The 16625-nt window shown below is 37.9% G+C and overlaps 1 protein-coding gene across 1 annotated transcript; it reads left to right on the plus strand.

Annotated features, from left to right (window-relative positions):
• The first annotated feature begins 673 nt into the window (after positions 1 to 673).
• Positions 674 to 16332, plus strand: iqcb1 (IQ motif containing B1). Its single transcript, XM_079841051.1, has 13 exons — positions 674 to 940; positions 1226 to 1391; positions 1490 to 1610; positions 2948 to 3041; positions 3151 to 3250; positions 3342 to 3514; positions 3996 to 4102; positions 5702 to 5823; positions 7782 to 7924; positions 9009 to 9157; positions 12108 to 12239; positions 12390 to 12546; positions 15033 to 16332. The coding sequence occupies exons 1-13, from the start codon at positions 826 to 828 to the stop codon at positions 15251 to 15253; spliced, it is 1800 nt and encodes a 599-aa protein (XP_079697177.1). The 5' UTR covers positions 674 to 825; the 3' UTR covers positions 15254 to 16332.
• The last annotated feature ends 293 nt before the right edge of the window (positions 16333 to 16625 follow it).

The following is a 16625-nucleotide window of genomic DNA, read 5'->3' on the forward strand; positions in this document are numbered from 1 at the left end:
ACACATTTGTAATTACATAGCCTATATTTCAATGCAATTTTTAATATAATATATTTCTGAAGAACACATCTGAATCTTGGTTTTCTCTCCTCCATTTGAAACTGTAAAGGTCCAACTCAAAGATTAAAATATGATTTGGAGAAGGGCCATATAGCCTTCAGTCATATTTTAATCTGCCTTTGAGCAGCTATAGGAAGAGGTAAGAATTACATTGAGGTCATAACCATCCATAATGTGTAATCAGACACTCTTCTACATGGAGGTGCTCATGACAGGGCAGGGCAGGCTATATGTTTTCAGTCACCGACAACAACATTTCCGAGATCGTCAGGCCTGCACACAAGCAGCAGTTTTGCATCTATAACTAAACCAACCTCGACTGATCCAGTTGGGTGCGCTGTTGTCAAGGAAACAACGACAGACAGCTGTCATTGTCTTTAAAGACTGTAGATTTAAGAGGATATTTAATTACTAAAATTGTTGGTTAAAATACGCAATTTAATTTAAATAACATTAAAAATATTAAAATGTTCTCTCTTTTCAATTCATAGACAATAAGATTGAAGTAGAAATGAAATGGGAAAAAAATTACTATTTTATGTGAACGGCAGATGTATCGAAGTGTTTGTTTTAATATAACAAAAATAATACAACGTGGTGGAAGACGGTCGCAGGGAGATGACGTAAGGTTGCCGTAGAAACCAAACAGGCTCTTGTACGTCGCGTCGCTTTTCCTGTGCAGAAAATCGTAAATTACATCTTCAAACAACCGATATTCGATATGCGCTTTTATATTTGAAATCTGAAACGTTTTTCAAGCCAGTGATGATCGCAATGGGTCAACCAGGAGACGACATAAACCCAGAACTAAAGAGTCTGGTCGCAAACACCAGACACAAATCTGAAAACAAGTTTAGCGACGTGCTTTCTGCATTAAAAGGTAACGTAGAGTCCTGTCCTTACGTTTATCATTGCAGACTTTCGTTAATTTACGGTATAAATCGTCACCGTTAAGTTTTTTTGCAGCTCACCCAAATAGTGACAATGCTCTTTTTAACGTTACCAAATAAAATAACATTTCAGTTATGAGCCTCATTAAACTGTATGTTTATTAATTCTACACTTATTATAAAAATGTTGTTTAAAGTATTAGATGAAGTACATGTTACATGTCTGCTAACACCAGCATGTCTCTCCTATATGAATGAATCTTTGACACGAACAGATCTTCTGGGCAGAAAGTCTTCAGGAGATCAGAGGGATCTGGAGGCGTGTAAACAGAGTCTGTACTCTTGTGGTGTGCTGCAGTACTGCTCATCTTCACTGACATTCAGTCCAGTCAAGATTCAAGGGGGCTATGCAGTCCTGACACAGATGGCAGACCTCCTCAGGTACTCAAATTCAAGCTGATTTGTTTTAAATACACAGTGAATATTCTTTCATTCGCAGTAGTCTTGTGGAATTTTAACGTGTGTTTCTGTCCGTCCAGCACATGCTGTGTGGGTCTGGGTGATTTCAGACACATGGAGGTGTTCAATCATGAATTTCTGCCATTGGTGGTGGAAAGTCTTCTTTTTCTTGCAGACCGTCTAATGAACAGAGCTTTGCGGGTAAGATATTACAGTTTCCTGAATCACAGAGAGCAGTGGGTTTAAAACTGGGGTCCAGGGACTCCCAGGGGCCACAAGGAAGTGCTGTGGGGTCTGTGGAAATACATGTTTGATAAATAAATATTAAATGAATATGAAAATAAATAATAAAGAAAAATAAATGAAAGATGAAAATAAATTGTACAAATTAATTAAAATAAACAAATAGATAATATACACCGATCAGGCATAACATTATGACATGTGTTGGTCCCCTTTTTGCTGTCAAAACAGCCTTGACCTGTCGAGGCATGAACTCCACTCTTGTATCTGGCACCAAGATATTAGCAGCAGATCCTTTAAGCCCTGTAAATTGCGAGGTGGGGCCTCCAAGCCTTTTTGCAAGGTTTCCCAGCAGAACATTGCCCAAAGCATCACATTGCCTCCGTCAGCTTGACTTCTTCCCATGGTGTATCCTGGTGCCATGTGTTCTCCAGGTAAGCTACGCACACTCACCCGGCCATCCACGTGATGTAAAAGAAAACGTGATTCATCAGACTAAGCCACCTTCTTCCATGTCTCCGTGCTCCAATTCTGATGCCCACTGTTGGTGCTTTCGGCAGTGGACAGGGGTCAGCATGGGTATTCTGGCTGGTCTGCGGCTGTGCAGCCCCATACGCAACAAACTGCGATGCACTGTGTATTCTGACACCTTTCTTCTGCTCCCCACGTGCATCAATGAGCTGCCCATGACCCTGTTGCCGGTTCACCACTGTTCCTTCCTTGGACCACTTTTGATAGATACTGACCACTGCAGACCGGGAACACCCCACAAGAGCTGCAGTTTTGGAGATGCTCTGACCCAATCGACTAGCCATCGCAATTCGGTCCTTTTCAAACTCTCTCAAATCCTTATGCAAAATGTTCACTTGCTGCCTAATATATCCCACCCACTAACAAGTGCCGTGATGAAACAATAATCAGTGTTATTCACTTCACCTGTCAGTGTTCATAATGTTATGCCTGGTTGGTGTATGAAATTTTACAGATATTTATAATATTACATTTTTTTACAGCATAAAATCTGATATTTATACATAAAAATGTATAGCTGCCTTTTAAATTTTAGGATGGGAGTCCCTTGCATGAGAATGATCATATATGGGGGTCTGAGGCATCTAAAAGATTGAAAACATCTGACATGGAGAACTTCAAATAACAGGGTTTGGGTTATTTAATGTACAGTCAGCTGATAATTAATGCAAAATAAACCCTTTCGAACTAGTTGTATCACCTTTGACTTTTATTTGAATTGGTAGAGACGGCATATAGCAACCAGATTTAATTTCTCTCAACAGGACAAGACACACAATGAGCTGATTCGTCTGTTCAGAAGAGTCTTTGATTCCATTGGCTGGCTCCTCAGGGCTCACAGACATCTCATTCCTCATGGTAAACAACTTCTTCTATAAATTTAGTGCCCTTTGACCATCACAAGATGGTTAGAGATTATTATTTTTTTAGCTTAAACTTAAATTAAACTGTAATTTTCCCTTCTCAGTATTGAGATCTAAACATTATGAGAGTGTCCAGATCTGTGAAGATGATGATGTCGCCATTGTTACTGTCACCATGTGGAACAATATCTTCAGGGCAAACGGGTACAACAGAAAGCCACTTGATTCATGATATAGTCTTTATCCACGTGACTGCTTCATGCTTTGGAAAATCTTTTCCCTTGTTTTTCTGAAGTGCTGTAGTGACTGAGATGGGAAACCGGGCTCTGACTGACATCATGGATGATATTGTGTATAAAATGTCCAGTAGCTCGAATCCTGTGATTGGCAGAGCAGCTGTAAAGACCCTTGTTCTGATTATGGACCACAGCAGCTCAACCCATCAGCTCATTCACAGACGATACAGAGGTACAGTCGCACACAGATCTCAGAACATCTTCAAGTTTTTAGGCCCGTTCACACCAAGGCCAAAAACTATAAAGATATAGTTTAAAAAGCAAAGTCCAAATCACAACTATAACAATAGAGTACAATAGTTGGTTTGCATACGTACACAGTCTTGTACTTTTTTTTCCAACGCCACTGAAAAAGTGGGCAGGCGCTGTTGCACTCTATAATGGCACAGAGAAACAATATCATTGGAATCACTTTCAGAACTATATATTTTTTTCTGCTGATGAATAATAAAAACATTGATAACCAATCAGAATCCATCCTGCTGTAAAGTGCTCTAGCATTTAAAGCAGCAGACAACAGAACTGCAGTGCGTGATTATAATGAACAGTGCGTTGGTTTAGACAGTGATTTACGGTAGTTATCTTTATAGTTATCGTTCTTGGTGTAAATGGGCCTTTAGTCCCTGAGTGTGTCCAATATTTGGTCCATGCAGGTTTGGCTGATTTGGCTGTGAAAGACTGGCGTGGTAAAGGCTTTGACTCTGCTCTGGATCAGCTTATTGATCACCTGCAGTCAGACGCCCCATGGAGAGACACTAAGGTCAGCGGCCACCAGCTCAAAGCGCCTGTTAAATTCCTTAATGGAGACATTTTTTACATTTGGTAGCATTTTATTTTTTCCTAGAAGTTCACCTATAATGTTAGTCACCATGAAAACTAATTTAATAATTTGTATTGCAGTATAAATCATGAATTAACACAGGGCTTGACCATAGACTGTTAAGGGCTCGACATTGATCTTTGTCCAGGACAAGTGACCGGACAAGTGTCTTAAAAGTGAATAAAATAACCAGAAATGCGAGAATGATTCTGATTTTATTACATTTCAATGTAAACAGCGATTGATAAGGGATAGTGTATTTCTGGTAACAAAGTCTGCCTGAGAGAGACATTCGTGGAGAAATCAAAACAAATGAACATAACAGCACTATAAACTCACAGAAGAAACATACTGAGGTAAAAAGTTTAAAAAAGTTTGGGTTTTATTTATAACTTATGATATTGTTAATAACACAAGTCGACTAGGGAGCTGTTTTGCTAAATATCATCACGATTGCAAATGTTACATTGAATTGTATGGTTTAATAAACAAGTAGCCTAGTTAATATTAAGTTACTAACATTTTAGACACAAACAACATTGACTTTTTTGTTCTATTTCACTGACGAAAATGTTTCCAAAGGAAAGCAACACTCAGCGCGGTGTTTTGTTACTGAATGATTCAGCGTTTTGAATGAATCGTTTGAATGAATGACTCAATGACTCACTCATTAATACGGTCACTTGCTGCCCCCTATTGGCGGTTTAGTTTCATGTTTAAAATATCATTGCATGTTTTCTTATTTGTATATTCAAACGTTTAAAACATCAATCTCATAACATTATTTGTTGTAGTTGTAATTTTTCAGTGTAAATGATTTGATTGGCAACAGCCCTATAGTGTATTTCTTGTCAGAGTGCACCAGAATGCTTAGTTTACATGTTAAAACCACAAAATCTTTCTACTGGGGGGCAATGGCCCAGACCCCCATACAAGTATTTAATTCGTAAACATGTCACCTTTTTCAACACTTGTGAGTTTGCAGGTCTGAGTATTTTTGAATGATTTATCCCATAAGGATTTATCCATTTTTTAAAATGAATGTACTCTCATAATCTTTACCCACAATACCGTCCCCTGACTCTTGCAACGGCATCTCTTCTCTGATGACGTGTTTACTGGCACGAGGGCACTCGCATGAGATCACAGCAATAGCAAACCACAATACAGTGATCCAATCAATTCCCGATGGACACAAACAAGTCTGCCCTACATTTTTACTTGTGCCACCTCACTCGGATATACGTCACAATAGGGAAGAAAAGATTATCGCAACTTGTCTTTCATCAAACTCATAATACAGTTTTACATGATCATTTTATGCCGTCTCTCTGAACCCTTAGAATTAAACTGGATGTTTTTGCTACTGTACCTTTAATAATTCGTTCTATTGATGATCTCGGATTTAATTGTCTTACCTCTTTGCTGCTGAAATGACAATGTTGATCGATACCATGAGGATTTCTGAATTTTGCATCAGTTATTGGTGAACTGTTGAGGACGTTCTCTCATATTCTTATTCTTCATTATGTAATTAAGGAGACATCTGAGGAGCGTGTGAGAGCAGCTTGTATTATCCAGGCAGCCTGGAAAGCCCATCAGACCAGAAAAAGACTGAGGAAACTCCCCAGAGCGGTCAGCACATTACAGCGCAGCTTCAGGTAAGGCAATGATACAGTTTTGGCTGTACAGCAGCTCTAGAAGAAAGCCATTGAGCTGCACACGCCACAGTCAATGTGCCAACCCATCCGATCAACGCAAGGACACCACATCCAATTTCAATTACAGGCCTATTAAATGCCCGATAAACACTTTTATCAATTTTTTTTTATTTTTTATAAATGCCTCTCTGAGCTGATATGCGATGGGAAAAGGGAGAAGAATGAGTTTAGAAAAAGGTGTATTTGAACTCGGCGATGTCAGAAGTTAATGCTGCGGTTCTTACCGTAGCCGTGAGCTCCCACTCCACTGACAGCGCAACAGCACTTTATTAATTAGCACTGGGTAAAGTATCATTTTATGTGAACACCTCCCAAAGAGAGCTAATGCCTGGACTTAGGATCTTTCTGCTACGCGTTGAGAACACCATGCCATCCATGCCGAAGCTTATAGGATAGCCTCCACAGGAGTTTCCCTATCGGACGCAAAATTTATGGGACGTGATTTACTAGAGTTTGCGCTAGTCCATTTACTAGTACTTGCGCTAGTCCATTTACTAGTACTTGCACCATTATTTACCGCCCAAAAAAAGGCATGTCTTCAAGAGCGTAGTTTTGATTTGAACATTGGGGGGGTTGAAGTGTGAACTGTTTAGCGGGGTCCCGGGGCATGCTCCCTCGTGAGATTTATTTGTTTGTTTAATTTTGCAAAATGGTCTTTTGTGGTATCATCCACACATGCGTTGATAACATAAGTGCAAAAAAGTAATAGCCTAGTTAAAGGAACACTCCACTTTTTTGGAAAATAGGCTCATTTTACAAGTCCCCTAGAGTTAAATAGTTGAGTTTTACCGTTTTTGAATCCATTCAGCCGATCTTTGCATCTGGCAGTAGCACTTTTAGCATAGCTTAGCATACATCATTGATTCTGATCAGTCCATTAGCATCTCATTCAAAAAATGACCAAAGACACTTTCAATATTTTTCCTATTTAAAACTTGACTCTTCTACAGTTACATCGTGTGCTAAGACCAACTGAAAATTAAAAGTTGCGATTTTCTACACCTATATGGCTTGGAACTACTTTCTCATTCCTACGTAATAGTCGTGGATCTTCGCGGCCTTACCATGGCTGCAGCAGCGCAATGATATTACAGCGCCTGAAAGTAGCCCCCAGCTAGGTACCTTTCAATGTGACCGGCACTAAGTTCGTGTAGTTGCAGAGAAAGTTTCAGGCTTGCAGCCGACAAATTGTGTTGTGGATTTACCTGTGTGATCAGCCATGGTTCTGTGTGTTGTAAAGGGCTGTGATAGTAAGTCGAAGGTGTATACTACCACCATGTTTCACAGAATACCAACGAATCATTGCGCCGCTGCAGCCATGGTACGGCCGCAAAGATTATTACGCAGGAATGAGAACGTAGTTCCTAGCCATATAAGTGTAGAAAATCGCAACTTTTCATTTTCAGTTGGTCTTAGCACACGATGTAACTGTAGAGGAGTCAAGTTTTAAATAGGAAAAATATTGAAAGTGTCTTTGGTCATTTTTTGAATGAGATGCTAATGGACTGATCAGAATCAATGATGTATGCTAAGCTATGCTAAAAGTGCTACCGCCAGATGCAAAAATCGGCTGAATGGATTAAAAAACTGTAAAACTCAACTATTTAACTCTAGGGGACTTGTAAAATGAGCCTATTTTCAAAAAAAGTGGAGTGTTCCTTTAAGTTACTTGTTTACATAGCATATGATGTATTTTATTTAAGCACCTAAAAACGTACCAGTTTGATAGAATTTTCTAAATTAAAGTGCTATGATAGGTCAAACTAACTGTACTTTTTATATTGAAAATGTTACTTTTCTGTCATCTTTTGGAATATCTGAAAGCCAGGTTTACCTAATATATGTCATTATTAGTTTACATACATGTTTAGTGACACTGTGGTTATTTTGTTCGTTAGAGAAAAGCGCAGACAGCAACAGGAACACATCGAAAGTCAACGCGCAGAAGAGGAATTACGTCATCAAGTGTGTCTGCGAAGACAGAGAGCCATGAGACAGTTCCGCCAACACCAGCTTCATCTGATGGAGATATTACCAGCCGGTAACAACACAAAATCAAATCTAATCAATAAAATGTAACAACAAAAAAGACAAAAAAAATTGCCAGCCACCACCAGCATTTTTTATCATTTCCACGGCCCCCAGTATGTATGAATATCTAAACATGCATATCAAAATAAAGAATAGAGCCTCCACTTAAAAAAAAAAAAAGAAGTGTATTTTTGTTTTTATTAACATTTCAATGTGGGTAAGTTTCATAAAAAAGGACCATTTTGAACAAAAATCTGAAAACAACTTTTTTTCCCCCAAAGACTACAATGTGCATTAGCAATGTTTTTATCGCTTGTTTCTGCCCTCTTTTGCCTGTGTTTTGATTTGGAGATTCTCTACTTTACTCTTGCGTAATAGCAATCCTATCATATAACAGTAAAAACACGGAAAGCCTCCAGAGTTAAGATAAGTAATGGATAAAATTCAGAAACAGCGACTTTAACACCTTTTTGCTGAATAATATAATGTAGCGATTTAATTTCTTGCTAAAAGTTGTGGGCAGCGTTGACAAGAAGTTTCTGCTCCCTTGAATGTTTGTGTGTGTGTGTGTGCGAGTGACGTGTATGTGTGTGTGGCAGCGCAATAATATAGAGTAGTGCATTACACAGTTTGAACTCACACCTTCCAGCCAATCAGAATCATGTACTTTGACAGACCTGGGTATAAAGCTAAAGTAAAATGAAAATGACAAATGTAAACTAAATAAAAATTAGAAATGCTGCACTGGCAACTAACTGAAATAAATTATTAACTGGAATTCAATTTAAAACTAAACCAAAATTGAAATAAATTACTTAACAACAAATAGAAATATTTGATTACAATTTACAATGAATAAAAACGACAAAAATACTAAGATTAGGTTGTGTGACCTTGTTATCTGTCAGTAAACACAGAAAACATTGTTTTATTCCATCAGTTTGTAAAAATGAACACTCATTGTTTATAATATTTCACTTGTTATGGAAACAAGTAGCAAAATGTACAATTGAAAGCACATCAACACTTGAAAGAACTACATGTCAAACCATTTCATGAGGTCTTTAATTGCTATGCATATCCACCTCTCTCAGCCCAGCTGGAGAAATACCTGGGGGAGCTGGAGAACAAGGCAGCCGTGCTGATTCAGAGAGTGTGGAGAGGACACAGAGAGAGACGGAACTTCCAGCAGCACAGATACATTCTCACACAGCACAGAGCTGCTGTCACTCTACAGAGAGCCGTGAGTGGACAGATGCACTGACTAAAAGTTATTTTAGTATCATTAAGATCATATTATAGTTTTTATTCAAATGTTTATTTTTATATTTTCCATTAAAACATTTTGTTAGGCACTTTATTTCTACTTTTAGAACATTTTATTAATTTTTATTGAAAATAAATGCCTTTCTGATGTGATATGTGATAGGAAAAGGGAGAAGTGCGAGCTCGGCAAAAGGCGGATTTGAACCCGGCCTGATCACGTCAAAACCAAGATCCTTACGCTTTATTGCATCACTGAAGACTTTGGCATTGTTAAGCGGAGCTAGTGCGAATAGCACTTGCTAACAAGTTTTTTTTTTTACTATTTTCACTTGGTGTAAATAGTAAACTAAATGAAAATGAGAAGTGTTACTTTGGCAACTAGCTGATTTGAATTTTGTATTTTATTTTTTGTATTTTATTTCAAGTAACGAAAATGGTTTTTATGGTTTTAGTTAACTATAATAACCCTGGAATCTGTACATATATGAAAATAATCTGTAACACTTTAGTATAGGGTCCAATTCCCACTTAACTAGTTGCTTATTAGCATGCATATTACTAGGATATTGGCTGTTTATTAGTACTTATAAAGAACATATTAATGCTTATTCTGCATTACCATATTCTACATCCCCTAATCCTACCCAATACTTAAACTTAACAACTACCCAACTAACTATTAATAAGCAGTAGTTAGGAGTTTATTGAGAAAATGGAATCGTCTAATTGTTATTTAGTAGAATTGTCCCCGAATCTAAAGTGTGACCAAATAATCTTAAAATGATCTTATTCACTTGTCATTTATCATCAGTAAGGGGTCAGTAAGTTTTTTTAAAAAAAGAAATTAATATATTTATAAATGTCTTTACTGTCACAATAATGTTCTAAAATTACGTTATATTATATTATATTTCAAATATGCTGTTCTTTGGAATCCAGACAAATATCAAGCAGCACAACTGTTTTCAACATTGATAATAATAAGAAATGTTTCTTGAGCAGCAAATCATCATATTAGAATGGTTTCTGAATAATCATGTGACACTGAAGACTGGAGTAATGATGCTGAAATTTTAGCTTTGCAATCACAGGAATAAATTACATTTTAAAATATATTCAAATAGAAAACTTATTTTGGTAACACTTTATAATAAGTAAACAGTATTTACAAATCATTTGCAAACTATTAGCTTAGAGTTAATTAATAGTTAATAAACTGTAGTTTAATTAATAGACAATATACAAATAGTGAGTTCCTTATTAATTGTCACTGTAGTACTTGAAACACATCTTCAGATGCACCTGAACACATCATCAGTGATGTAACCTGGGGTCCTCGGGTGTTTCGGGTCTTTCAACATCAGACACCCTCGCCCAGGCGACCCAGCCACGGCTGATCAGACCGTGACTTGTGTTCAGGTAGCACTAGCTTTCCCCCATGGTGCTCCTCTACGGATCCAGAGCCATCTCGAGGCTTTCTCAGCTGCGTCGGTGGTGTTCTTGATGGCCCTGCTCCTTGTTGTTCCTACAATGCCCAGTGCAGTAAAGGCTTTGTGGAGGGAGCGCCCCACGAATCCTCTGCAGCCAACCTCGATAGGCATGCATCTCGCCTTCCAGCCCTGTGCTCGGCAGTCTGTGACCAGATGTTCATACTTGGTCATCTTCCTTTCGTGGGCTTCTCCCAAGCGGTCCTCCCATGGCACGGTCAGCTCCATGATTATTATGTTTTTGGTGCTCTCTGAGACTAGAATGATATCTGGCCTCATATTTGTTTTGACGATGTGCTGGGGGAATTTCAGCTGCTTCTCTAAATCCACAGAGAGTTTCCAGTCCCTGGCTGATGCCAGTATCCCTGCCGGTGCCTTCCTCCCTGCTTGTGGCTGTTCTCCTGCCCTAACAAATGTAATTGAGTGAGTGGTGTTGCTCCCTGGGCTGCCTTTGCTGATCTTTTTGCTGATGGTGTCTGCAATAGATTTCAGCACCTGGTTGTGGCGCCAAGTGTAATGACCCTGGCCGAGCGCTGTTGGGCAGGAGCTCAATAAATAAAGTGTTATTGTTTAATTAGCTCATATGTAAAGATTTGGATAATTCTTTAACAACTTATGGTTAACAAGTAGTTCTCACTTTAGATTGTCACGGAAAATCTGAAAATGTGGTAACTTTACAATAAAGGTCTCATTTGTTAACATTAGTTAATGTATTAACGAACATGAATTAACAAATACATTAACAAAAAATACATTTGTTACAGTATTTACTATGTTAATGCTAGTTAATAAAAATACAGTTGTTCATTGTTTGTTCACGTTCACAGTGCATTAACTAATGTTGACAAAATTTGTAATACATTTGATTTTAACAAGAAGTCCTACCAAAGATAGTAAACCAGACGTGTGTGTGTGTGTGTGTGTGTGTGTGTGTGTAAATGCAATTAATGTCCAATAAAGGTTGGTTTAAAGCACTTAATAACATTTTCCGTGACCTTATCTAAATTGAGAAATATTTACCGTTAATAAGTTTAACAAAGCATAAAAAAATCTAACTTTTTTTACATATGAGCTAATTAAATAATAACACTTTTTTTAATTAGTGACAATGAATCAAGAACTCCCTGTTATAGTCTATTAATGTATCTAAACTATGAATTAACTGTAAACTAATAGTTTGCAAATGATTTATAAGTTCTTTGTTACTGTATACTTATTATAAAGTGTTACCGCCATTTTAAATTGTAATATTTCACAATATTGCCGTTTTTACTGTAATTTTGATCAAATAATTGCAGCCTTGGTGAGCAGAAGAGACTTCTTTCAAAAACCTATCTTACCGACCCCAAACTTTTGAACGGTAGTGTATGTATTAATACATTAAAGTGGTTGAGTTGTTTTTCCCCTGACAATCTTGATCATTTATGTTCTTTTTGTCAGATTTTGAAGTTTTTAAAACATCGTAAAGCGCAAAGGAATATTCGCATGCCATTGAAAGGGCCCAAAGGACTGACTGACAGTAGAAGGACAGAGCTCAGGCAACAGATCCAGGAGCACATCTCTCTACACCCTGTGAGTCACCATGAAGAAATGAAATCTTGACGTCTTCTGTTGGTGTTTAGTGTCTTTGTGAGCTAAAGAATCGAGCAAAAACACAGCTTGTATCAATTTTCAGTTTAAATTATTCCTCTTATCAAGGATGATGTTTTTTCTGTTGTGCAGTCATCTGTGATGTCAGCAGAGGACAGTGTGGAGCTCCATCAGAGAGCCCAGAGTCTCCTCCACCAGCATCTGGGCAGCAGAGCATCTGATCGGGCACAGGAGCAGCACAGACAGGCCCTACTTGTGCAGATCAACACAGACTTGGAGCTTTTATTAAGTACGTACCTAAATCTGATCTGCTGAAATTAAGGATGACATCATGAAGTTTGCAAAGCATAAGTGTGAACGCTTCTAGCTACGCAAGCCTGATTGCAGATGTGGCTATGTTTGTGCACTTGCATAGAGTATGTATCTGGTAGGCTTGCTGCGGTAGTGTTACACGGCCGTACACAGATCACATTACTTGCCCACCATGGCACCGCCCCCACTGTCATTTTGGCTTTTGTATAGAAATAAAAACCATTTAGTTCAGTTGGACAACAGACGCTACAATTATAAACTGAAAGCGTCTGCTCCATACAACACAAGCAACAATCGCAGCAGGAGTCAGGTTTCACTCATCATGTGACGAGAGTAAAGAGAGACAAGATGGCGGAGGATTTGGTGTGCAACAGATCCTGAGCGTGACTGACAGATATCTTGCTCCCTATACGCAGTATGTTGAATTTGAAAGCAAGTGCGCATTTAAAAGCAATCAGGTGTATGTATCCTGCTCATGTGTCATATATGTTGATCATATGTAAATCAGTAGATTTTGCCTTTCATATCTTACATGACCTCAGTGGCGGCCCTACCTGTATGCAAAGTGTTTACTCTGCGCACCCTGACACCACCAGCTTTTCAATACATGTTCCGTTATGTCATGTCACTTCTAAATCATGTATGTCAGTAATCATGTATGCCAATAATTACTTTTTGAAAACTGTGGGTGACTTTGCCCTTGCCATGGTTTTCTTTTCCACTGTTCAATTTTGTGACAGTCTCTCATTTCATGATGCAGTGGGCACTGGTAGATTTGCGGTTTATGGGTCAGGTGTTAACGCAGAACACTTTTTTTAACTTTTAAAAACAAGAGACGCAGTGCAGTGGAGTAGAATGAAAGAACGTGCATGGTCTTGAGACGCATTTTTAAAAGTTAAACTTTTTTGATCCGCTGTTATTTAAAAAAAAAAAAACCACGACATCTAGCGCATGTTTATATAGAAATAACAATTTAAAAGCGGCAATGGAACAAAACGCAAAAAAACCCGTTATAGCCTTTTGTTGAACAGTACCTGTTTCGACCAGTAGGTGCCCTGTCAGTCTGCAGGCTTCAAACAAGTGCTGATTAGGTTATAATAAAACTGTTCTGCAAAAATGAGAATTTACACTGCCCGGCCAAAAAAAAAAAAGTGCTGTTTGGATTTAAATAGGCAAATGCTTAAGAGTCTATGATTGGATCATTATTGCAGTGACCATTGTGTTTCTAGCATGTTAAGCAGACCTTAAATTCATTGAAAGTCTTTAGGATGTCATCACAACATTTATTTCCATCAAGAGGTGCATCAATTTTTTGTCAAGACCTTGTATTGACAATGAAAGAGTCCAACACTTTGTAAAGTCTCTTCCAGCACATCCCAGAGACTTTCAATAAATGTAAGGTCTGGACTCAGAGGTGCCAATTCATGTGTGAAAATGATTCTTCATGCTCCCTCCCAACCATTCTTTCACAATCTGAGCCTGATGAATCTTGACATTGTCATCCTGGGATATGGCCATGATGTGTCTTCATACATGTTTTTTTAAGAAATGAAAAGCTACACACTCCATCATTTAGGGTTAGGGCCAAAAATATAACAGGCTAAAAAAAACACAATAATCACTGCAATAATGATCCAATCAAATACTCTTAAGCATTTGCCTATTTAAATCCAAACAGCGACTTTTTTGGTCAGGCGGTGTATGTCTAACTTCTGTACTTAATAACTTTGTCTAGTTTACAGTGGGACAAAGATTTAATTAAAGGATTAGTTCACCCAAAACGAACATTCTGTCATTAATTACTCTCTCTCATGTTGTTCCTAACCCGTAATACCTTCGTTCATCTTCAGAGCGCATTTTCAAGGCCAAGAAAGGTATGGGATGATTTTAGACTCAAAATGACTAATAAATGCACACACAATTATCCATGAACTTGATAAATGTTGCAGACATGTTTTACTATCCATAAACAAATGCCTTTTAACTTGTGTGTGCAAAATACAGAATTTTTTTGACCATTTGAATATTGATGTGGATGGTGGGGGTCCTTGTAGTCAAAAAGGTTGAGAAGCACTGATCTTAGGGTATGTTTACACAACAATGTACTAAAAATGGAAAAGTTTTTCTGTTGGGTTTTTGAAAAGTTTCGTGACACAGACGACAACATTGTCAAAACACGATTAGAAATGCTGTATTGTGCATGCCAGGCCTGTAGTGCGCGATGTCACTTTTGTAAAGAAACACCATGTGCCTTTAGACTGAACACGTAATACGCATGACATCACCGTTTTTAGTTTACATGGATATTGTTTTCAAAAACGTGCCCTTTGAAACCCATTTTCAAAAGTTTTCAGGCCCCCAAAATGCTATTGTCTTGTAAATGAATGGCCAAAATGCTTAAAATGTTCTCCATTTTAAGTTGAAAGCGCCCCCCTAAAACCACTCATTTGTTTTTGATTTCAGATGCGCCGTCCCTGAAGGATGCCAGAGCGGAGGATGCAAGTCTATTCCTGAGCCGTTCCTGCCCTGTGGCCACACGCGCCCGTCAATCCCACAATGCCTTGATGCAGAGCATACGTCTCCCTTGGTGGAGGATGCTTGGAGAGGAGTTCTCCAGCCCAGAGGAGCCTCCCAGGAAAGACTATGACATGGACATCGAGTCACTGTATCTAGGTGGCAACTAAAAGATGATGAAACTCAAGACTTTATTTGCAATATATCAGTATACTTGAAAGAATGGCAGTTTGATTAGGTTTTATGGCGCACTAGGGCTTCCAATATAATTACATGTATTTTAAAAATACAATGCCGTAACAGAACAAATACAGTGATGCTGTCATCCTTTAGCTACATAATTACTAAAACATTCATTTTAATGTCTTCTAACAGACGTTAAAGGGATAGTTCACCCAAAAACTGAAAATTATTTACTCAGCCTCATGTTGTTCCAATCCTGTAGAACTTATTTTCTTCTGTGGAAAACGTATATTTTGAATAATGTTGGTTTCCAAACAGTTTAAGTTACTAATGACTTCCATTGCATGGACAGAAAAAAGCACTAAGACATTTCTCTTATTTGGAATTATATGAGGGCGAGTATATTTTTATTTTTAGGTAAACTATCCCTTTAAGGAACAGCAGAATAATACAAGTCTTGTACACAAGTTCTTAAAAATTAAACATCTCAGGTACATAGTACACTAGCAGTCAGGTTAAAGACTATTGTAGTCACTTTTTTTAAGGTCTTTGGAGTTGGCTCCTAAATTTAGCAACTGGCTACTAAATGTTTTGTTTTAAAGTTTTTTTTTTTTTTAAGATCTTAAAGATTTTTTTTTACATTTTCATTTTTAAAAGATTAAAATGTACACTATGTAACTTTTTTGTTCAAAATTAACAATTTAAATAAGGATTGATGTATTGACTCATGAGTGTTTTGTCTCACCCTGATTCACTATGGCAAGCCTATTATAAGTGTTTATATTTTAGACCTGTCCAGGTGGATTTTGTGGGAAATTGCATACATAGTCATTCACCCATGTATGTCTCCTCCTATATCCATAAATAGAGAAAAGTTGCTCCGGCTATTGTGTGAGTGGCTCAACGAGTGAGAAAGGTTGACATGGAGCTAAAACTCGAAACTCCGGAGAGTCACCCACTTTATACAAACGCAAAATTTGAATGCTATGAGCTCGTAATAACGACTTCAGAAGTAGGACATTTCCGATAGCATGTGAAGTCAGCATTAAAGGTGTCATGAACTGGCTTTTTAATTTTTTTATACTGTTGTCTGAGGTCAACTTATGATGTTTGTGTGGTTTTTATTTTAAAAAACATCATAATGATTAAGTAATAGGCTATTTTCTGCCATGGTTTTGAGGCTCTCTGAAGAAACGCTCAGTTTTGATGGGCGTGCCGCACTGAACACTTGGAAGTAAACGCCCATGGCTAGGATTGGATAAGATTTGCATATTTAATGAGCTTCAGCTACCGTCATTCCCAGGAATCGTCTGGGGGAAATGCTCAGAGGACTCGCAAAATATCAACAAACACAATGAT

The sequence above is a fragment of the Gobio gobio genome (genome assembly GCF_949357685.1).
Source record: "Gobio gobio genome assembly, chromosome: 17".
NCBI lineage: Eukaryota > Metazoa > Chordata > Actinopteri > Cypriniformes > Gobionidae > Gobio > Gobio gobio.

Coding starts and splice junctions, on each gene's coding strand:
- iqcb1 (XM_079841051.1), top strand. CDS start 826: ATGATCGCAATGGGTCAACCAGGAGACGACATAAACCCAGAACTAAAG. Junction 5,824..7,781: donor ACATTACAGCGCAGCTTCAG/GTAAGGCAATGA, acceptor TTTGTTCGTTAG/AGAAAAGCGCAGACAGCAAC. Junction 12,240..12,389: donor AGCACATCTCTCTACACCCT/GTGAGTCACCAT, acceptor TCTGTTGTGCAG/TCATCTGTGATGTCAGCAGA.